The sequence below is a fragment of the Cervus canadensis genome, chromosome 18 (genome assembly GCF_019320065.1).
Source record: "Cervus canadensis isolate Bull #8, Minnesota chromosome 18, ASM1932006v1, whole genome shotgun sequence".
Taxonomy (NCBI): Eukaryota; Metazoa; Chordata; class Mammalia; order Artiodactyla; family Cervidae; genus Cervus; species Cervus canadensis.
The window spans coordinates 13931823-13951730 of NC_057403.1; the positions used below are offsets into that span (position 1 = coordinate 13931823).

The 19908-nt window shown below is 55.2% G+C and overlaps 1 protein-coding gene across 1 annotated transcript; it reads right to left on the reverse strand.

Annotated features, from left to right (window-relative positions):
* Positions 1 to 422: 422 nt before the first annotated feature.
* On the reverse strand, positions 423 to 8906 carry C18H19orf85 (chromosome 18 C19orf85 homolog). The gene is made up of 2 exons (XM_043436359.1): positions 8366 to 8906; positions 423 to 1270 (listed from the first exon to the last, which is right to left on the reverse strand). Exons 1-2 carry the CDS (start codon positions 8536 to 8538, stop codon positions 814 to 816), a joined length of 630 nt encoding a protein of 209 aa, XP_043292294.1. The 5' UTR covers positions 8539 to 8906; the 3' UTR covers positions 423 to 813.
* Between the last annotated feature and the right edge of the window lie 11002 nt (positions 8907 to 19908).

Here is a 19908-nt window from a genome sequence, read left to right on the forward strand (position 1 = left end):
AAAAAAAGCCAAACTACTCCCAGATCACGGTCTGCCTTTTCGGCCCCTCGACCGCCCTCCAGTCTTACCACTCTCCTCCGGCTCACTCCGCTCCAGCTAGGCTGGCCCCCAGCGTCCCACCTCAGGGCCTTTGCACCGGCTGGTCCCGCTGCCTGAAACCCCAGACTTTTTCACAGTACCAGCTCCTTGTCATTGAAGGCCTTCCCTGACCACCCTGTATCAAGGAGTCACCCTATCGGGTCGCTATCCTATCGATATTTTCTTCCCAGCACTAATACCAATCTGAAATTGGAAATTTATCTTGCCTTAAAAAAAAAAAAAGTATGGATGTACTCATTTATTTTCAGCGACCCCATCTTTACCGCCCCCCCCCCCCCATGTGAACTCCACGAGGGCAGAGATGTCTGTTTTATTCACTGCTGAGTCCTCCACACCCAGATCTGGGCCTGGAATGCAGTAGGCACTCCACAAATCTTTGGGAATAAACAAGAGAAGACCAGACGTTAGAAAGAGCTGAACCAGGGTGAGAGGGAGCCGGAGGGACAGTCACCAAGGAGGTGGGGCTGGGCAGAAAGAAGGAAGAAGGTGAGGAGGGAGAGAGCACTCCCTGCCCCACCCCGGAGGCCGAACTGGGGGCCCTGGACTTGGGAGAAGACCCTTGAGGCCGAGGAGGGAGTCTGGGGGGATTCCTGTGGCCAGAGGTTGCCAGGAGGGGCGTGGATGGGACAGGGGACTGCCCGGCAGGCAGCTGAGGAGCTGTCATGGCAGGGGCTTTGGTCTGTCTGGGAGCCTGGGCTGGGTTGTGATTGGGTGTCACGGGAAGCAGGTCCCCCAGCCTTCGGGGGTCCCCTGAGAAGGGCAGGCACAAGACACCTCCCACCTGCCCCCCCAGCGACCCTCAGAAGCCAAGAGCTGCTCCCCTCCCCCCAGGGAACGGGGGGGAGGGAGCAGGGGGTCGTAGAGCCGTGTGTCCTGCCTCAGGGCCGGCTGGCCCAGCACACAGAGGGACAGGTCAGATGGCGCTGAAGGACATGGCGGGGGGAGCGCGATGTCCTCAAAGAGGTCGAGGGTGGAGGCATCCAGGGCAGCGAGACTCAGGCTGGGGCCAGCATGGGGTGCCTCGGTGGGCGCCACGGCACAGGCCACGCCCAGGAAGGGGGACGCAGGTGGTGGGGGCGGCCTCTGGGGCGGCGGTCTCTGGGGAGGCGCCTCCTGGGACAGGATGGACATGGCCAGGCGCTGGGTGGCAGCTTCGATCTTGGCAAACTGCCTGCAGAAAGAGCCGGGCGTTACAGGGGTGACCACGGAGAAATCCCCTCCCGTCTGCCATCCCAGTAGTGATGTGTCTCTTCTCTCCCTCCCCATTGTCTTTATGCTACTGTCTCTGCCCCGGGTCCGTTTTCTTGAGTCCCACAGTTCAGTGTCTCTAACCCCATTCATGGGATTCCCTGGTGGCTCAGATGGTAAAGAATCTGCCTGCAATGTAAGAGACACAGGTTCGATCCCTGGGTGGAGAAGGTTTCCCTGAAGAAGAAAATAGCAACCCACTCCAGTATTCTCGCCTGAAGAATTCCCATGGACAGAGGAGCCTGGCGGGCTCCAGTCCATAGGGTCGCAGAGTTGGACAGGACTGATTAACTAAGCCTTTGTTTCACTTCCAACCCCATCATAGGGAAGCTATGAACGGCTGTGGGGCCTTCCTTCCTTGAGGCAAACGAGGGCTCCTCTCTAGTTGAGGAGCGTGGGCTTCTCATTGCGGTGGCTTCTCTGGTTGCAGAGCACAGGTTCCAGGGTGCAAGGGCTTCAGTAGCTGCAGCGTGAGGCTCAGCTGTCCTGGCTCCTGGGCTCTGGAGCACAGGCTCAACAGTGTGGTGCGTGGGCTTAGTTGCCCAGAGGCCTGTGTGATCTTTCTAGACCAGGGATGGAACCCATGTCTTCTGCATTTGCTGGAGGACTCTTTACCCCTGAGCCACCAGGAAATCCCAATATGTTTGGCATTTAGATTTATTCTGACCATATTCCAACATGTAGAAGTAAAAAATGCCTTAAGGGGTGCCTTTACAAATTTTTTTTTTTTTCACACAAAGGCACTCTGTGGATTGGCAGCGCGACTTTAACACTGAAGCCATATGGATTCTGCTTCCTAAAGGGCTATGAATCTGCATCTCCACCAACCCTCTCAGAATCTCCACCAACCCCTGGCTGGAGTCCCCAGCCTCCCCACCTGGATGACTGCAGTAGTCACTGCATGGGTCTCCCCCCAGTATTCCTACCCCCTCAGTAGCAATGCAGGTGGGTATTGCACTGCACTGTGTCCCCCTAAAATTGATATGTTGAAGTTTTAACCCCCAGCACCTCAGAAAGTGAAAAGTCACTCAGTTGTGTCTGACTCTTTGCGACCCGAGGGACTGTAGCCTGCCAGGCTCCTCTGTCCATGGGATTCTCCAGGCAAGATACCACAGTGGGTTGTTATTTCCTTCTCCAGGGGAAATCTCCCCAACCCAGGGATTGAACCCAGGTTGCCTGCATCACAGGGAGATTCTTTACCCCTGAGCCATCAGGGAAGACCCAGGGCCTCAACACGTGACTGCACTTGGAGATTGAGTCTTTAGAGAGGTGATTAAGTCAAAATGACATCATCAGAGTGGCTCCTAACCCAGGAGGAGGAGACTAGGACGCACAGAGGGATGACCACAGGAGAAGCAAGGAGGAGGCCTCTCCCCGCCAGCACCTCGGTCTGGGGCCTTGGGCTCCAGAATCAGGAGAAGGTTGTCCTCAGTGCCCCGCCCAGTCTGTCGTGTTTGATCGTGGAAGTTCCAGCAGATGAATGCAAAAACATGATTTTGAACAAAAGCAGTGAGACTTAGTGGGTGCGTTACACCATAGAAATAAAAGTTCAAAACCAGGCTAACTCGATCAACAGGGAGAGATGTCAGGATGGTGACTCACGGGAAGGAGATCCCACCAGGATCTCTGGGGGCAAGAAATGCCCTGTTCCTGGATCTGAATGTTGATTTTATCAGCAGGTCCCCTTTAGGAAAAATTCATTAAGCTCCACACAGATGATGTGTGCATTTTTTTTTTCTACTATGTTATAAACCTCCAGGGAAAGGTTTATGTAAAAAATGTATCCGTTGGAACTTCCCTGGTGGTCCAGGGACTAAGACAGCAGGCTCGATTACTGATCAGGGAAGACCCCACATGCCCTGGAGAGACTAAGCCCAAGCACCACACCTTGAGCCTGTGCCGGAAGCCCGTGCTCCCCAAGGAGAGACGCCACCGCAACGAGAAGCCCAGGCGCGCACCTAGAGAGGAGCCCCTGCTCGACACAACTAGAGAGAAACCCACACAGCTGCGAAGATAAACAAGAGTTAATTAATTAATTTTAGAAAATGTATCTGCTGGGACTTCCCCAGTGGTCCAGTGGCTAAGACACACCGTGCTTCCAAAGCAGGGGCCGCGGGTTCCATCCCTGGTTGGGGAGCTAGGTCCCTGCAGGGCCTTGCTGCAGGCCGCAACTGAGACCCAGAGCTGCCAAATAAAGTTTCTATAAAAGAACTGCTGCATCAGACAGCTGTCTTTTGACTTTTCTGTAGATTTGAAAAATTTTCACACAGAGTTAAACAGTCTCTAGCGTGGGTGGGAGGGGGTTCCCGGGGGAGCAGGGCCTGAGGGGACCCGGAGAAAGGAGGAGGGCGTGGGTGGGGAGGCGGGAGGGGAGCTCGCCCGCATCCTGGGTCTTGTCGGTTGCGCCTGCGTGCCCAGGGGGATGTGCTCACTGTGGGCGGCCAGGGCCCCGGGGAGCCTGCGGCAGAACCGCCGTGGGGGTGGGGAGGTCTGTGCCACCGGAGGCTGGCCCTAGGGGGCGGGGAGGACAGGCAGGGAGCCTCGGAACCCGGCGGCATCTGCACGGGGTCCAGGCTGGGGGGCGGGCTGAAGGTGGGGAGGGGTCCTTGAGCAGTTGGTGAGGAGGCCGGCTCTGGAACATGGGGCAGGTCCGTGTCTGGGGGCAGGTGTGTCTTCCATCCTGGGCTCACTGGAGGAAGGCCGCTTGCAGCAGGGGAGCAGCGGTCAGGCGGGGCGGCCCCCACTCACTCACGTGTGGTCCAGGCCCTCCTGGGGCAAGTCCCCAGAGCCATCCCCCTCCAGAAAAACAGGACCTTGGGAAAGTCACTTCACCGCTCTGTGCCTCAGTTTCCTCATCTGAAAAGGAGGACTGTGACAGCACCCACCTCCTGGGGCTGCTGTCAGCCGTTCCTGAGCTCATGCTCACTGTAAGGGGCATCGGGGGCTAAAACTAAAGCACTCAGAACAGTGCCCAGCACGTGGGAAGTGTCTGATAGGTTTTAGCTGCATTGCCACTGCCATCATCCTTACCATCCCCTCAGCCTCAGCACCATCACCCTGATCACCACCACCACCATTACCCTCACCACCACCACCATCACCCTCACCACCACCACCATCACCCTCATCACCACCTCACCATCACCACCACCACCATCACCACCACAACCCTCACCACTACCATCACCATCACCACCATCACCATCATCCTCATCACCATCATCACCCTCATCCATCATGACCATTATCATCACCTTCATCATCCTCACCACCATCACCACCATCACCACCCTCACCCTCACCATCACCACCATCACCATCACCCTCATCACCACCTCACCATCACCATCACCCTCACCACCACCACCCTCATCACCACCTCACCATCACCACCACCACCCTCACCACCACCACAACCCTCACCACTACCATCACCATCACCACCACCATCACCATCACCACCATCACCCTCATCACCACCTCACCATCACCCTCACCACCACCATCACCCTCACCATCACCACCATCACCCTCATCACCACCATCACCCTCATCACCCACCATCACCATCACCCTCACCATCACCACCATCACCCTCATCACCACCATCACCCTCACCATCATCATCACCCTCACCCTCACCATCATCACCATCACCCTCATCACCACCACAACCCTCACCACCACCACCATCACCCTCACCATCACCACCATCACCCTCATCACCACCATCACCCTCATCACCACCACCACCCTCACCCTCACCATCACCATCACCCTCATCACCACCATCACCCTCATCACCACCACCACCCTCACCCTCACCATCATCACCATCACCCTCATCACCACCCTCACCCTCACCATCATCATCACCCTCACCCTCACCATCATCACCATCACCCTCATCACCACCACCACCCTCACCCTCACCATCATCACCATCACCCTCACCATCACCACCATCACCTCAATCACACCACACCTCACCACAACCTCATCACCATCACCCTCTATCACCACCACACACCCTCACCATCCACATCACCCTCATCACCACCACCAGCCCTCATCACCAACACCACCTACACCCTCACATCATCACCATCACCGCTCATCACCACCCTCCAACCCTCACCAGAATTATTCATCACACCTCACCCCACCATCCATCCACCAAATCACCCCTTCATCACACCAACATCACCTTCATACCACCACCACCATACACCCTCACCAAATCACCACCATACACCCCCCTCCATCACCACACCAATCACAAACACATCAACCATTCATCGTAAATCAAAACCCTCCATCCACCACCATCACCACTCACCAATCAACCATCAACCACCCTCAGTATCAACACACCACCCCTCCCAATCAACCACCACCACCCTCACCTACATCACCACCATCACCCTCATCACCACCACCACCCTCACCCTCACCATCACCACCATCACCCTCATCACCACCATCACCCTCATCACCACCACCACCCTCACCCTCACCATCACCACCATCACCCTCATCACCACCATCACCCTCACCATCATCATCACCCTCACCCTCACCATCATCACCATCACCCTCATCACCACCACCACCCTCACCCTCACCATCATCACCATCACCCTCACCATCATCACCATCACCCTCATCACCACCATCACCCTCATCACCACCACCACCCTCACCCTCACCATCACCACCACTCTCACCACCACCATCACCCTCACCATCACCATCACCACCACTCTCACCACCACCATCATCCTCACCACCATCACCACCATCACCACCCTCACCCTCACCATCACTACCATCACCATCACCACCATCACCATCATCCTCAGCACCATCACCATCATCACAGTCACTACCATCATCCTCACCGTCACCTTCATCATTATCACCATCATCTTCACCCTCATCACCATCACCACCATCACCCTCACCCTCACCACCCAGTCCCGGAGATGCTATATCCAGGCAGGACTACAGAGTGGTCCACAGCATGGACTCAGACTGCCTATAGTTGTCTCACCTCTCTAGCTGTGTAGCCTTGGACAAGTCATTGCACCTCTCTGAGCTCTCTTGTCAGTAATATAGGGAAAAGACAGAACCTACAGTGCAGGTTTGTGGGAGTGTTAAGCGACCTAGCATATGTTGGGGCCTTAAGACAATGTACCTGGCACACAGCAACCTCAAAAAATGGTCACTGTCACAGGGTGAGGGGCAAGCACAGGGCTGGGCGGGTGTGCGGGCATACAGGCTGGGCAGAGAGCCGGAGGAGCAGAGGTCTCCATCCACATGCCCGGAGACAGGCCAAGGCGTGGCCCCCGCAAGAGGCTGAATGGTGCAGAGCTAGGTGGGGAGCTGAGGCTGGCAGGGGAACAGGGGCTGGCGGGGCAGAGTCTCTGCACTGAGGGCCATGGGAGCCACGGGAGGGGTGCTCGAGCAGAAGAAAGGCCAAGCGTGCATGGTGTGTGGGTTAGAAAGGCGCTGCCTTCAAACAGCCCCGGAGTTGGACCCCGCCTCCGTCGTCTGAGCCACCACCATCCCTAGCCTCCTGCACCCCTGATCGACAGTCCAAGGGGTCCTTTCAGATCCCCCCCACCTCCCTGCTCAGAGCCCAAGTCCCTCTGAGGCCCACAAGGTCCCCCGATCAGTCCCCTGTCTGTCTTGAACCTGAGTCCCTCCCCTTGCACTCTGCTCCAGCCTCCCCAGGCCTGCTCCCTGGCGCCTCTGGGTCTTTGCAGTACGCTCCCTTCCCGGGCTGCCCCCCTCATCTCCGCAGGGCTCCTCCCTCCCCTCCCCAGGAAGGCCCTCCCGGACACCTTTCCTAAAATGCCAGCCCGCCCCCAGCATGCCCTCTGCAGCACTCACCAGCTTCGAACACGCTGTATCCTTTGTAAAAATTGAGGTAAAATTCACAGTATTTAAAAGGAACCATTTTAAAGCGTGCAATTCAGTGGCCTTCAGTACACTCACGATGTCATGCAAACACCCCCTCTAATTAGTTCCAGAACTTTCCATTACACCCCAGGAGACCTGGCACCTGTTAGGCATGTCTCCCCAGCCCAGCCCCCAGCCCCTGGCACCCGCCAACCTGCTTCCTGCTCTGTGGCTGAGCCCGTTCTGGATACTTCACAGCAATGGACTCACACAGTAGGGGACCTTTCGTGTCTGGTTCCTTTCACTCACCATCCTGTCGTGCTGGAGCCTCATATGATGTCATTCACTTCTTTATTTTTTTAAAGTCTTTATTGAGTTTGTTAAATATTGCTTCTGTTTTATGTTTTTTTTTTTTTTTTGGTCACAAGGTATGTGGGATCTTGGGCCTCCCGCTCAGCTGGTAAAGAATCCGCCTGCAATGCGGGAGACCTGGGTTTGGTCCCTGGGTCAGGAAGATCCCCTGGAGAAGGAAAAGGCTACGCACCCCAGTATCCTTGCCTGGAGAATCCCATGGACAGAGGAGCCTGGCAGGCTACAGTCTGTGGGGCAACACAGAGTGGGACGAGACTGGGCAACTAACACTTTCACTTTCACGCTGTGTGGAATCTTAACTACCTGCCCAGGGGCCGAACCTGCACCCCTTGCATTGGAAGGTGAAGGCTTAAGCCCTGGACCACCGGGGAAGGCCCTGCTTCTCTATTTTGACAGTCCCTTATCAGCTGCCTCCCAACTGGAACACAGACTCCATGAAGCAGAGAGTTTTTCTGGCCATGCCTGCGGCATGCAGGGTCTTAGTTCCCGGACCAGGGATTGAACCCATGCCTCCTGAGTGGAAGCACGGAGGCTTAACCACTGGACCTCCAGGGACTCCCAAAGCAGAGAACTTTGCGTCCTACGGATGGGCCTCTGGGGCCGGCACACAGTCGGCACTCCGTGGATGCACGTTGGGTGCGGCCGGCCCCGGGGGTCCCCTTCGCTCTGCGCTGTCTGGGCCTGGGTCCCACCCCGGCCCCTCCCAGCCCCCTCCCACGCTGCCCCCCCACCCCCCGCTCACCTGCAGATCTGGTTGTGTAGGAACCGCCTGTGGTTGGGCCTCCTTTTGGGGGGCCTGGCCCGCCGTGGGTGTAAGGCACGCAGCACGTGGGCAGCCGCCCCGCTCACAAAGGCGCACAGCTCCCGGGGGCCTGACTCGGAGATTCCAGGGCCTGCGGGAGCCCCAGGGTGCATGGCCAGGGTGATGGAGCGGCTCCCCACAATGCTGATCAGAAAGCAGCCACCCCCACAAATCTGTGAGGGGGCCCAGGGCCAGGGAGGGGCACGGGAAGAGAGACGGGGGTGGGGGACCCTGGGGCGGGGGGCACGACCCTGGTTGGTGGAGCAGGGCCGGGGGAATCAGAACCGTCCTGTGCCCTCACCCAGGCCCTGAGGTGTGAGGATCCCATAGGTGGGGGTCTGATATAGGCAGGCCAGGGGACAGGGAGGGGAGGGGTCATTTTGTGTGCCCCCCCAAAGGCCCAATTAGCACATAGTTGGGCCTGGGATCTGGGACAGGCAGCGTAGGTGGGAGGGGGCGGAGAAAAGCGCCTGGAGATGGCCAATTAAGGGGACAAAGGCCTCATTAGGGAAGCGGGGCCAGGAGTGAGTCAACCCCAGCGATTAGCCTGGAGGACCCGTAATTGCAGCCCAGGGGAGGGGGCGCGGGGAGTCTTGGGTGCCCGGCGCCCTGAGGGAACGAGCAGTGCCCCCGGGAGGCAGGCTGAGCGCCTCCAGCTGCAGGGCGGACACCCCACGTCTGCCCAGCCCCCACCAGGCCACCTCTCCTGCCTTCCCGCCCCCTCTGCTCCAGGGCTCAGAGCGCCTGCTGTGCCCAGGGCCTGCCTAACAGCTGCGGGGGGCAGGCTGACTCCCAAACCCAGCCTTTCCCACCTCAGCTTCCCAGTGAGCAGGGGAGAGGGGCAGGGGCCGCCTGCGGGCTGGGCCTGGCTGCTCAGGTGGGTGACGTGGATGCCAGGCAGACTGGGCCGGGAGGGGAAGCGGAGACCCAGGCCACTGAGGGACTGGGGGGCTGGCCCTGGACCAGGTAGGGAAGAACGGCTGCCTCCTGTGGCCTTGGCTGGTGTGTGTGGGGGAGTGGTCTCAGCATTTCAGAAGACCTGGTGGGGGGGTTTGTGTTGGGAGGTACAGGAGCCCGTGGATGCCCCAACACGTGGCCGCAAAGCTCGCGGCTTGACACCACGTGGGTCAGGATCACCCCGGCTCCCCTGAGCTGAGGTCAGGGCATTGCTTCTGGAGGGTCTGCTCCTGCCTTTCCCGGCATCTTGAGGTCACCCAGAGTCCTTGGCTTGTGGCTCCTTCCTCCGTGTCCTAAGTGAGTCCTCCTCCGACCTCTGCCTCCGCTGCCCCAGCTCCTTCTGACCCCACCCCTCCTGTCCCCCGTCATAGGGACTCACCGGGTTACCCTGATAACCTCCCGCTCTTCGCATCCTGAACTCCTCCACGCCAGCCAAGTCCCGCTCACTACGGAAGGCACACGGTTGCAGGTGCCGCAGGTTAGGACGTCGGCAGCTTTAGGCCGCAGAGGGAGAGACTTGGCCCCAGTGATGGCTCCTCCCGAGCTCCCCATGGCAATGGGTTAGTGGTTGCAGCCGCTGAGGCTGAGCCCCAGGGCGGAGGCGGGGTGCGGGGCGTGCTCCGGCGCCCAGGCAGGGAGACAGACAGACACAGAACGGTGAGGAGGATCCCCTGGGGTCCCCAGTGCCTGACACGCTGCCCCTTGGCGAGGCCCCCTGCCCCCAGGCACGCACAGGAAGTCAGGCCTCTCCCTGTTTCCTGAAGGAGAAACAGGTCAGGACACACGTGCACCCAGAGTCACAGCAACTGAGCTGGGATCTAACGCATGTCGGGGAGAAAGCTCTCAGGAGGGAAACTAAGCCCTTTCTGAAAGCGCTCATAGGGCTTCCCTTATGACTCAGCGGTGAGGAGTCTGCCTGCCAACGCAGGGGACGCAGGTTCGATCCCGGGTCCGGGAAGATCCCACATGCTGCCCGGCAACTGGGCCAGCGCATCGCAACTACTGAGCCTGCGCTCTGGAGCCCGGGAGCCGCAATGGCTGAGCCCACGTGCAGCGACTGTGGCGGCCGCACACCCAGCGCCGGGCGCTGCCCTAAGAGAAGCCACTGCAGTGAGAAGTCAGCCGCGCCGCGACTGGAGAGCAGCCCCTGCTCGCCGCCGCCAGAGGAAGCAGCCAAGACCCGGCGCAGCCAAACATAAACAAACAAATCTTTAAGACAAAGCTCTCACGGTGGTTAAATACTAAAATACTTTATTTCTAAGTCCATCTATTATAAAGTTCCCCCTGAATGATTCCCAGATAATATTATCAGCAACAAATTATAAACCACTATAAAACGGCTCAAGAAGAGAGTATATATTATAGAAGTCTTTTTTTTTTTGGCAGAGAGACTTGAGGGATAAGAGTTCCTAGAGCAAAACTGAACCCAGATACTGGCAGTGAGAGGATGGAGCCACTGGGGAATTCTTAGCATAGCAGTCCTTTGGAAATGAAAGCTACCAGATGGGATATAGCATAAAGTATTGGAGCTTCAGCTTCAGCATCAGTCCTTCCAAGGAATATTCAGGGTTGATTTCCTTTAGGGTTGATGGGCCCGGGAAGCAAAGGCCTGGATTCAGGCATTGTTGTTGTTGTTTAGTCGCTAAGTCGTGCCCAACTCTTTGTGACTGCGTGGACTGTAGCCCGCCAGGCTCCTCTGTCTGGTTTGATCTCCTTGCAGTCCAGAGGACTCTCAAGAGTCTTCTCCAGCACCACAGTTGGAAAGCATCAATTCTTTGGCACTCAGCCTTCTTTATGGTCCAACTGTCACATTCTGTTACCTCACTGGTAAAATGGGGATGAGAAGGTGGCCCAGGGAGAAATCCCCGAAACTCCCACAGCAACTGAGTGGCAAAGCTGGGGCTTGAACTTGAATTCCGAAATCCCGTGGACCAGACCGAGGGGCCTGGCGGGCTACAGTCCACGCGGTCACAAAGAGTTGGACATGACTTAGCGACTAAGTAACAACAATGCTGGAACCCAGGCCTTTGCTTCCCGGGGCCATTCACCATCCAGCCATGCCCCTGGTGACAACCCCGTGGGCAGTGGCCGAAGCCCGGCCGGGCACAGGGTTCAGAGGGGGCACCAGGCCAGCTGCAGCACGGTAGCAGCCAGCACATGAGATCCCACCCACGACAAGGTCGTGAGGAGAAGACCTGACAAGCAAGGCAGATCAGGACCTCAGGGATTTCGAAAAGGTGCCCTGGCGCTCACCTTAAAGATGATGTCTGTCTTTCTGATGCTTACTATATTAGACTACTCCCTAATTTCTGTGACACAGGTAGAAGGCCTTCCCTGATCTCTCTCCAAACAGAATCAACTTAGAACTTTAATTAATATGTCCCCCGGATGGTGGTATCCTTTAAGATTATCCAGGATGAAAGGAGTGTTTCAATTTAGACCCCTTTGCTGGCATTCTAGCCTGCTTGGCAAATGCGTACTAATGCACATGACCGCTCACAACACCTTAATCATAAACAGCATAAAGAACCTGATCACACAAAAGGCCCTAGTAGGCACAGAGCCCTTCGGGGGTGAGGAAGCCCTATAGGAGAACACAAAAAATATTATTCTAAAAGTGGTTATTGGATCAACGTTTGCTTACTGTGTTTTTGCTCTTAATGTGCTGGGGTTGTGCAGTGGAAACTATTGTTAATATAGTTAGAGATTTAGAAAAATAAGAGTTTAGAACTGTTAATTTTAACCAGGAATGCTAAACAGGCTGCAGAGTCTTTGTGTGGTAAACCTTTAAGAAAAATTTAACTGATAACTTCTGCAAAAGGACTGACCTTTGTGTTAACAGGATTGTATTTCTACTATGTTCCAACCTGCTGTAACATGAGACTGCAACTTTTCTGTTTTCTGGTTTCTTTTCTGTTTTCTCAAGGCAAAATGGAAACATAGATTTGCATTCACCTAGGTCATAAAATGTCAATAGGCCCCAAGGTCAGAAGATAATGTACAAGACTCTCATAAACAAAGAAGTATGCAGAAAACTACCTGGTTTCGTGAGGGACAAGCTGATGTAATGTTAAACTAACTCTGTGTGCTTATCTTCCCCTTAGAAATGTACTAACTTGGGGTATAAAAGCTATGGTAAAAATAAACCACCACCAGACCCTGCTGCACACCCCAGTCTGGTCTCTCTCTCTCTCTCTCTCTCTCCCTCTTGCCGACGCCGTTCATCCTGAGGGTACCCCTGGATCCTGCTGAGGCTGGACCCTGGCATGGCGGCCTGCATTGGGCAGGCGACCTGTGCCAGCAGCAGGCAGCCAGCGACGTTGCCGGAGGTCCAGTCCCCTTGGCAGCGTGTTGTGAGCTGCAACTAGTGAGGCCAGTGGCAGAGGGTCACCCAGACGCCCCGTATCACCCACACCAGCCGCAGCTCCAAGGTGTTGAGGGCTGTCCCTCCCACCCCCCGGTGTCACCTGTGTGCCACGCCTCAGTCAGGGACAGGTCAGCATGGATGCAGCGTGGGGGCCTGGGCGTTGGGCATCCACCTGGGGGCATCATGGGCCTCCTGCGCTCTGCCCCGGCCCTCTCGCTGTCGGTCTGTGAGTCTCCCTGACTCCAGGGCTGTCTCTGTGTCACCTCTGCTCTCTCCTCCTCTGTGCCCAGCTCTCCTGCCCTGCCCTGGGTCTGCACCTCTCTCTTCTTCGCGGTGTCTCTGATGACGCCCCCCACTCTGTGCTTCTGGCTTGTCTCGCTGTCTCTGTCACCACTTGTCACCATCTCCAGAGCATCTTTCAGACTTTGCATGCATCTCCGTCTTGATCTGGGCCGACTGTGTGTGTGTCTGTCTGTCTGTCTGTCTGTGCACATGTGTCCTGGACAGGTATGTGGTGTCCTAGCTAGGTAGGCCTGGAAGGTTTCCTGACCTGTTGCTCTCAGGCCCAGAGGAGAAAGTCCAGGATGCCTTGGCAAGGGGGGCTGGGGGGCGTGGACCCCCAGGTCTCTGCAGGATTGGAGGTCAGAGCTCAGGCCCCAGGACAGGCAAGGGGCTGCCTCTGCACAGCTGGCATGACCTCTGCCAGCCCAGCTCCAGGAGCGGACTCACATCCAAGCCATCAAGGGTCATGGGCAACAAGTGCGACCCCTCTGTCCCTGCACCAGGGCGGCCGGCCGGCAGGGTGTCGCCTGGATGGTACACCAGGGGGAGCCAACGTCCGAGGCCGGCCTTGGGACGCCCCAAGGGAGGGACGCTCCAGGGTGTGCGTGGCTCCCACTTTTGAGCCTCTTTCCTTCTCCTCCTGTCTCCGTCCTTTTTTTTTTTTTTTTTAAAGCAAAAAAAGTCTTTAAAAATATTAATTTGGCTGCACCAGGTCTTAGTTGCGCATGCAGGATTTTTCAGTTGCGACGTGTGGGGTCTAGTTCCCTGACCTGAACCCAGGCCCACTGCATTGGGAGCGCAGTCTTAGCCACTGGACCACCAAGGGAAGTCCCCTGCATCCTTCCTTTCCTAAACATAATTTTAAATATGCATTTATTTTTGGCCATGCTGGGCCTTCGTTGCTGCATGGGCCTTCTCTAGATGCAGTGCTCTGGCTTCTCCTGTTGCACAGGACAGGCTTTGCAGCGTGAGGGCTTCAACAGTTGTGGCTCCCCAACTCTAGAGCACAGGCTCAACAGCCGTGGTGCATGAGCTTCGTTGCCCCGCGGGATGTGGGAATCTTCCAGGGTGAGGGATCAAACCCGAATCTCCTGCCTTGTCAGGTGGATCCTTTACTACTGAACCACCAGGGAAGCCCTGCTGTCTCCTTCCTTGATGAAAGTCTCCCGCAGCTGGGGGCTGGCTTCATCTGAGGACCTGTCCTTACAGGTATGAGAAAGTATTCACAGACTCCTTTCTCCTATCCCAGCTCTCGGAACTGGGGGTAGAGGGTGCATGGAGTCACTCAGCAAGCATTTATGCAGCACCTGCTGTGTGCAGGGACTCAGGATGCAGTGGTGAACAAGACAAGCAGAGTCTGGGAGGGAGCCATCTGTAAACTAGAAATTACAGTTCCAGAGGTGCCATGAGGATGCAGAAGCTGGACAGGAAGTTGGAGGCAAGGGTGATGCTTCAGGTGGAGAAACCCTCTCTGAGAAGGTGATAATTGTCTGACAACCCTAATGGAAGCAGTGGCAATCAGGAGCTTCCTAGGCAGAGGGCACAGTGGGTGCAAAGGCCCTGAGGCAGGAGTAAGCTTGAAGGAAGGGAGTGAGAGAGAGGGAGTGATGTGAGGAGGTGAAATCAGAGAAGTGGTCAGGGGCCAGACACGTGGGGGTTTGTAGGCTAGGCAGGAGTTGGGTGATAAGTGCAAGAGTGATGTGAGCCATGGAGGGTTTGGGACAGAGGTAGTTCCCGGGGCTCAGGGCCCTGCCCCAAACCTCCTTTGCCGGCCTTGCTGACCCTGCCCCTACATCCCTCTCTGGTGTGGGGAGGGGGTGTCAGGACCCCGCTGGGAGTCCAGATAAGGCTTCTCCCTCCCTGCCTCCACCCCGCCATATGCTGCCTCCCTCAACCAAGTCCAAGAGGGACTCTGTCCCCCATAATATTTTCTTTTTAAAATATTTATTTATTTATTTATCTGTGCCAGGTCTTAGTTGTGGCACGGGGGATCTTTAGCTGCGGCATGCAAGCTCCTATGGTGTGTGGGACCTAGTTCCCTGACTAGGGGTTGAACCCCGGCCCCCAGCATTGGGAGCATGGAGTCTTAGCCTCTGGACCAACAGGGAAGTCCCTGTTCCCCATAACATTTATTGTAAAAATTTACAGATGACAGGTTCCTGGTGTTCTCAACCCATAACGCAGAGATGCGAGCCCTGTCATATTTGTTTCGTATCTTTTCTTCTGAGAAGAGGGATGGGTTGAATTGTGCCTTCCTGAACTCGTGTGTTGAAGTCCCAGCCACCCTACCTCTGACCGTGACTATGTTCCCAGATGAGGTCTTTACAGTGGTAATGAAATGAGAGGAGGTCCGCTGAGTGGGCCGTAGTCCACTAAGAGTAGTGTCCCTATCGTGGTTGTTCAGCTGCTCAGTCGTGTCTGACTCTTGGCAACCCCATGGACTGCAGCATGCCAGGATTCCCTGTCCTTCATTATCTCCCAGAGCTTGCTCAAACTCATGTCCATCGAGTCGCTTGTGCCATCCAACCATCTCACCCTCTGTTGTCCCCGTCTCCTCCTGCCCTCAATCTTTCCCAGCATCAGGGTCTTTTCAGATGAGTCAGCCCTTCACATCAGGTGGCCAAAGTATAGGAGCTTCAGCTTCAGCATCAGTCCTTCCAATGAATATTCAAGGTTGATTTCCTTTAGGATGGACTGGTTTGGTCTCCTTTCAGTCCAAGGGTCTCTCAAGAGTCTTCTCCAACACCATAGTTTGAAAGCATCAATTCTTTGGCACTCAGCCTTCTTTATGGTCCAACTCTCATATCCATACATGACTACTGGAAAAACCATAGGTTTGACTATACGGATGTTTGTCAGCAAAGTAATGTCTCTGCTTTTTCATATGCTGTCTAGGTTTGTCTTTTCTTCCAAAGAGCAACTTTTCATTTAATTGCTGCAGTCACCATCTGCAGTGATTTTGGAGCCCAAGAAAATAAAGTCTGTCACTGTTTCCATTGTTTCCCCAACTACTGCCACGAAGGGATGGGACTGGATGCCATGGTCTTAGTTTTTTGAATGTTGAATTTTAAGCCAGCCTTTTCACTCTCCTCTTTCACCTTCATCAAGAGGCTCTTTAGTTGCTCTTCACTTTCTGCCATTAGGGTGGTGTCATTGCTGTATCAGGAAAGCCGTGGTGTTGTCCAAAGGCCTGAGAGGGAAAGAGCTGATGTTGCAGGCTCCAGTCTGGGTCTGAAGACATGAGAACCAGGAGTGGCGAGGGCAGGCAGAGAGCCATGTCCCAGCTCAGACCGTCAGGCAGACAGTGACGTCCACCTCCTTCCACCATTTTGTTCTGTTCAGGCCCTCGGTGGGTCGGATGGCATCCATCCACGCGGGGGAGGGCCCCCAGCTCCGCTCAGTCTACGGATCCAAATGCAAACTCTCCCAGGAACACCCTCCCAGACACACCCAGAAATCACGTTTCACTGCTGGGCAGCCTGTGGTCCAATCAAGGTAACTCGTGAAATTAACTCTCACGTTTCCTGTTGATTAACTCAAAGTCAGCTGATGAGGACCCCTGATTGCACCTGCTGAGAACCGGTCACAGGAGTGAGGGGCACCCCCGCCGCACACAGAGCCTTTGGGGCAGGTGTGATCCCCGTGGCCCCAGGTCCTGGCCACCTTCAAAGACTGCGGGTCTCCCTCAGCCCTGTCCCCCTGGGAAGAACCGTCCTGCCGACTGGCCAGGTAGGGGCTCGAGGGACTGGGGCTGGACGGAACCCCTGATCTCCTTGGAGGTGGTTCCTCCCCCTGTAAAGCACTGGGGCGGGGTGTCATCTGCCAGAAAGAAGAATGCCTTGCGGGACTTCCCTGCCGGCCCAGTGGTTAAGACTCCATGCTTTCACTGCAGGGGACGCAAGTTCCGTCCCTGGCATTCAGCTCCTGGTTGGGAACCAAGATCCCGCCTGAGGACTGGAGAGGCAGACATCCAGATGTTGGCTTGGTCCCCCGTGGAGCCTTCATGCCCCTAGCCCTGGTCACGTCCCCTTGCCTGTCTCTCCTGCTGTTTTCTCCTCTGAGACGCTTAGCAGGACACAGCCATAGGACATGCGTTATTTATTATGTCCTGTTTATTGCCACCCCTCACCCCCTGTAGAGGCTCAGATGGTGAAGAATCTAGTTTCAATGCAGGAGACTGGGGTTCGATCCCTGGGTCGGGAAGATCCCCTGGAGAAGGAAATGGCTCCGTGAGTGCTCCAGCGCAGGCATGGCTGGTGGGGGGGCAGGCTCCTCCCGGGCGTGTCCCTGGGGAGCCAGACACCATGCCGGCATTCCGTCAGGCGCCCCACGGGGCTGTTACGGGTGCTTTGAAATGAGCCTGTCAGATCTGCAGACTTTTTCCCCTCTTCCCCAAAGAGGCCCCAGGCCCCAGAGACCGGGATCCCATTGCTCCCGGGGACTCCTCCTTCCTTCCCTAAGCCTGGGTTAGGGGGCGGGGCCTGGCGTGTGGAAGAGCAGGGGATACAGACCCCGGGTCTCGGCCTGCTCTCGCTTCTCCCTAGCCTTCCCTTCGTCCTCCTGAACCGTTCAGTGCTCTGCTCAGGTGTCCCTCCAGGGCCTCCTTTCTGGCAGGTTCAATTCACTTCAGTCGCTCAGTCCTGTCCGACTCTTTGCGACCCCATAAACCGCAGCACACCAGGCCTCCCTGTCCATCACCAACTCCCGGAGTTCACCCAAACCCATGTCCATCGAGTCAGTGATGCCATCCAACCATCTCATCCTCTGTAGTCCCCTTCTCCTCCCGCCTTCAATCTTTCCCAGCATCAGGGTCTTTTCAAATGAGTCCGCTCTTTGCATCAGGTGGCCAAAGTATTGAGGTTTCAGCTTCAGCATCAGTCCTTCCAATGAATATTCAGGACTGATTTCCCTTAGGATGGACTGGTTGGATCTCCTTGCAGCCCAAGGGACTCTCAAGAGTCTTCTCCAACACCACAGTTCGAAAGCATACATTCTTCAGCACTCAGCTTTTTTTATAGTCCAACTCTCACATCCATACACGACCACTGGAAAAACCATAGCCTTGACTAGATGGACCTTTGTTGACAAAGTAATGTCTCTGCTTTTCAACATGCTGTCTGGGTTGGTCATAACTTTCCTTCCAAGGAGTAAGCGTCTTTTAATTTCATGGCTGCAATCACCATTTGCAGTGATTTTGGAGCCCAGAAAAATAAAGTCAGCCACTGTTTCCCCATCTATTTGCCATGAAGTGACGGGACCGGATGCCACAATCTTAGTTTTCTGAATGTTGAGCTTTAAGTCAACGTTTTCATTTTCCTCTTTCACCTTCATCAAGAGGCTCTTTAGTTCTTCTTCACTTTCTGCGATAAGGGTGGTGTCATCTGCATATCTGAGGTTATTGATATTTCTCCCAGCAATCTTGATTCCAGCCTGTGCTTCCTCCAGCCCAGCGTTTCTCATGATGTACTCTGCATATAAGTTAAATAAGCAGGATGACAATATACAGCTTTGACGTACTCCTTTTCCTATTTGGAACCAGTCTGTTGTTCATGTACAGTTCTAACTGTTGCTTCCTGACCTGCATACAGGTTTCTCAAGAGGCAGGTCAGGTGGTCTGGTATTCCCATCTCTTTCAGAATTTTCCATAGTTTATTATGATCCACACAGTCAAAGGCTTTGGCATAGTCAATAAAGCAGAAATAGATGTACTTCTGGTACTCTCTTGCTTTTTTGATGATCCATTGGATGTTGGCGATTTGATTTCTGCTTCCTCTGCCTTTTCTAAAACCAGCTTGAACATCTGGAAATTCACGGTTCATGTATTGCTGAAGCCTGGCTTGAAGAATTTTAAGCATTACTTTACTAGCGTGTGAGATGAGTGCAACTGTGCGCTCCCCCTTTCTGATAGGGGAGGTAGATAAAAGCTAAAGGGAGAGGAATGTTTGGGCTGAGCTGTAAGCCAAGGGCTTTATATTTGTGAATTCACTGGGGATTTCATAAAGGCCCTGCAGGGCAGGGTAGGTCTGACCGCTCAGATAACCCGAGTCCCAGCCTGCCTGGGGGCTTGGGGAGCTGTCTTTTGTTGTTCAGTCTCTAAGTCGAGTCTGACTCTTTGGGACCCCGTGAACTGCATGCAGCACACCAGGCTTCCCTGTCCTTCACCATTTCTTGGAGTTTGCTCAAACTCATGTCCATTGAGTCAGTGATGCTATCCAACCATCTCATCCTCAGTCTCCCTCTTCTCCTCCTGCCCTCAGTCTTTCCCAGGAACTGTGGAAAAAGGCTCTTTGAATCAGGTAACCGAAGTACTGGAGCCTCATCTTCAGCATCAGTCCTTCCAATGAATATTCAGGACTGATTTCCCTTAGGATGGACTGGTTGGATCTCCTAGCAGTCCAAGGGACTCTCAAGGGTCTTCTCCAACACCACACTTACAAAGCATCAATTCTTAGGAGCTCAGCCTTCTTTATGGTCCAACCACCTGGAAGGCTGTAGAACTTCACTCATTGAAGAGGGCCGCCTGGTCCTGACAGGGCCCCTTGTTGGTTGTTGGGGACACCTGGGTGGCAAAGGCAGAACCCACCCCTCTGACATGGAGCAGAGATGAGCACTGAGCATGTAATGGGACCCCCACCTAGCAAAAGTGAGACCATTCATCTCAGCTTGGGACTGGAACCCGGCCCAAACCCACAGTCTTCCCACTAGGACCACACAGCTGGTCTCACAACTCAATGAAGCTCAGATTCTTGAGGTCTCATCACAAAAAGAATTCAGTGAGAGACTAAGTGATAGGAAGAAGTACAGTTATTAATATAGAACGCTTGTAAGAGGTGCAAATGGGCAGGCGAGGGAGCTCTGCCCCCACGGCTTAAAAAAA

Bases quoted from the DNA above. Each gene is read 5' to 3' on its own strand.
- C18H19orf85 (XM_043436359.1), bottom strand. From the start codon at position 8,538: ATGCACCCTGGGGCTCCCGCAGGCCCTGGAATCTCCGAGTCAGGCCCC. The intron at 1,271-8,365 runs GTGAGCGGGGGG...CTCTTTCTGCAG, and splicing joins CTACACAACCAGATCTGCAG to GCAGTTTGCCAAGATCGAAG.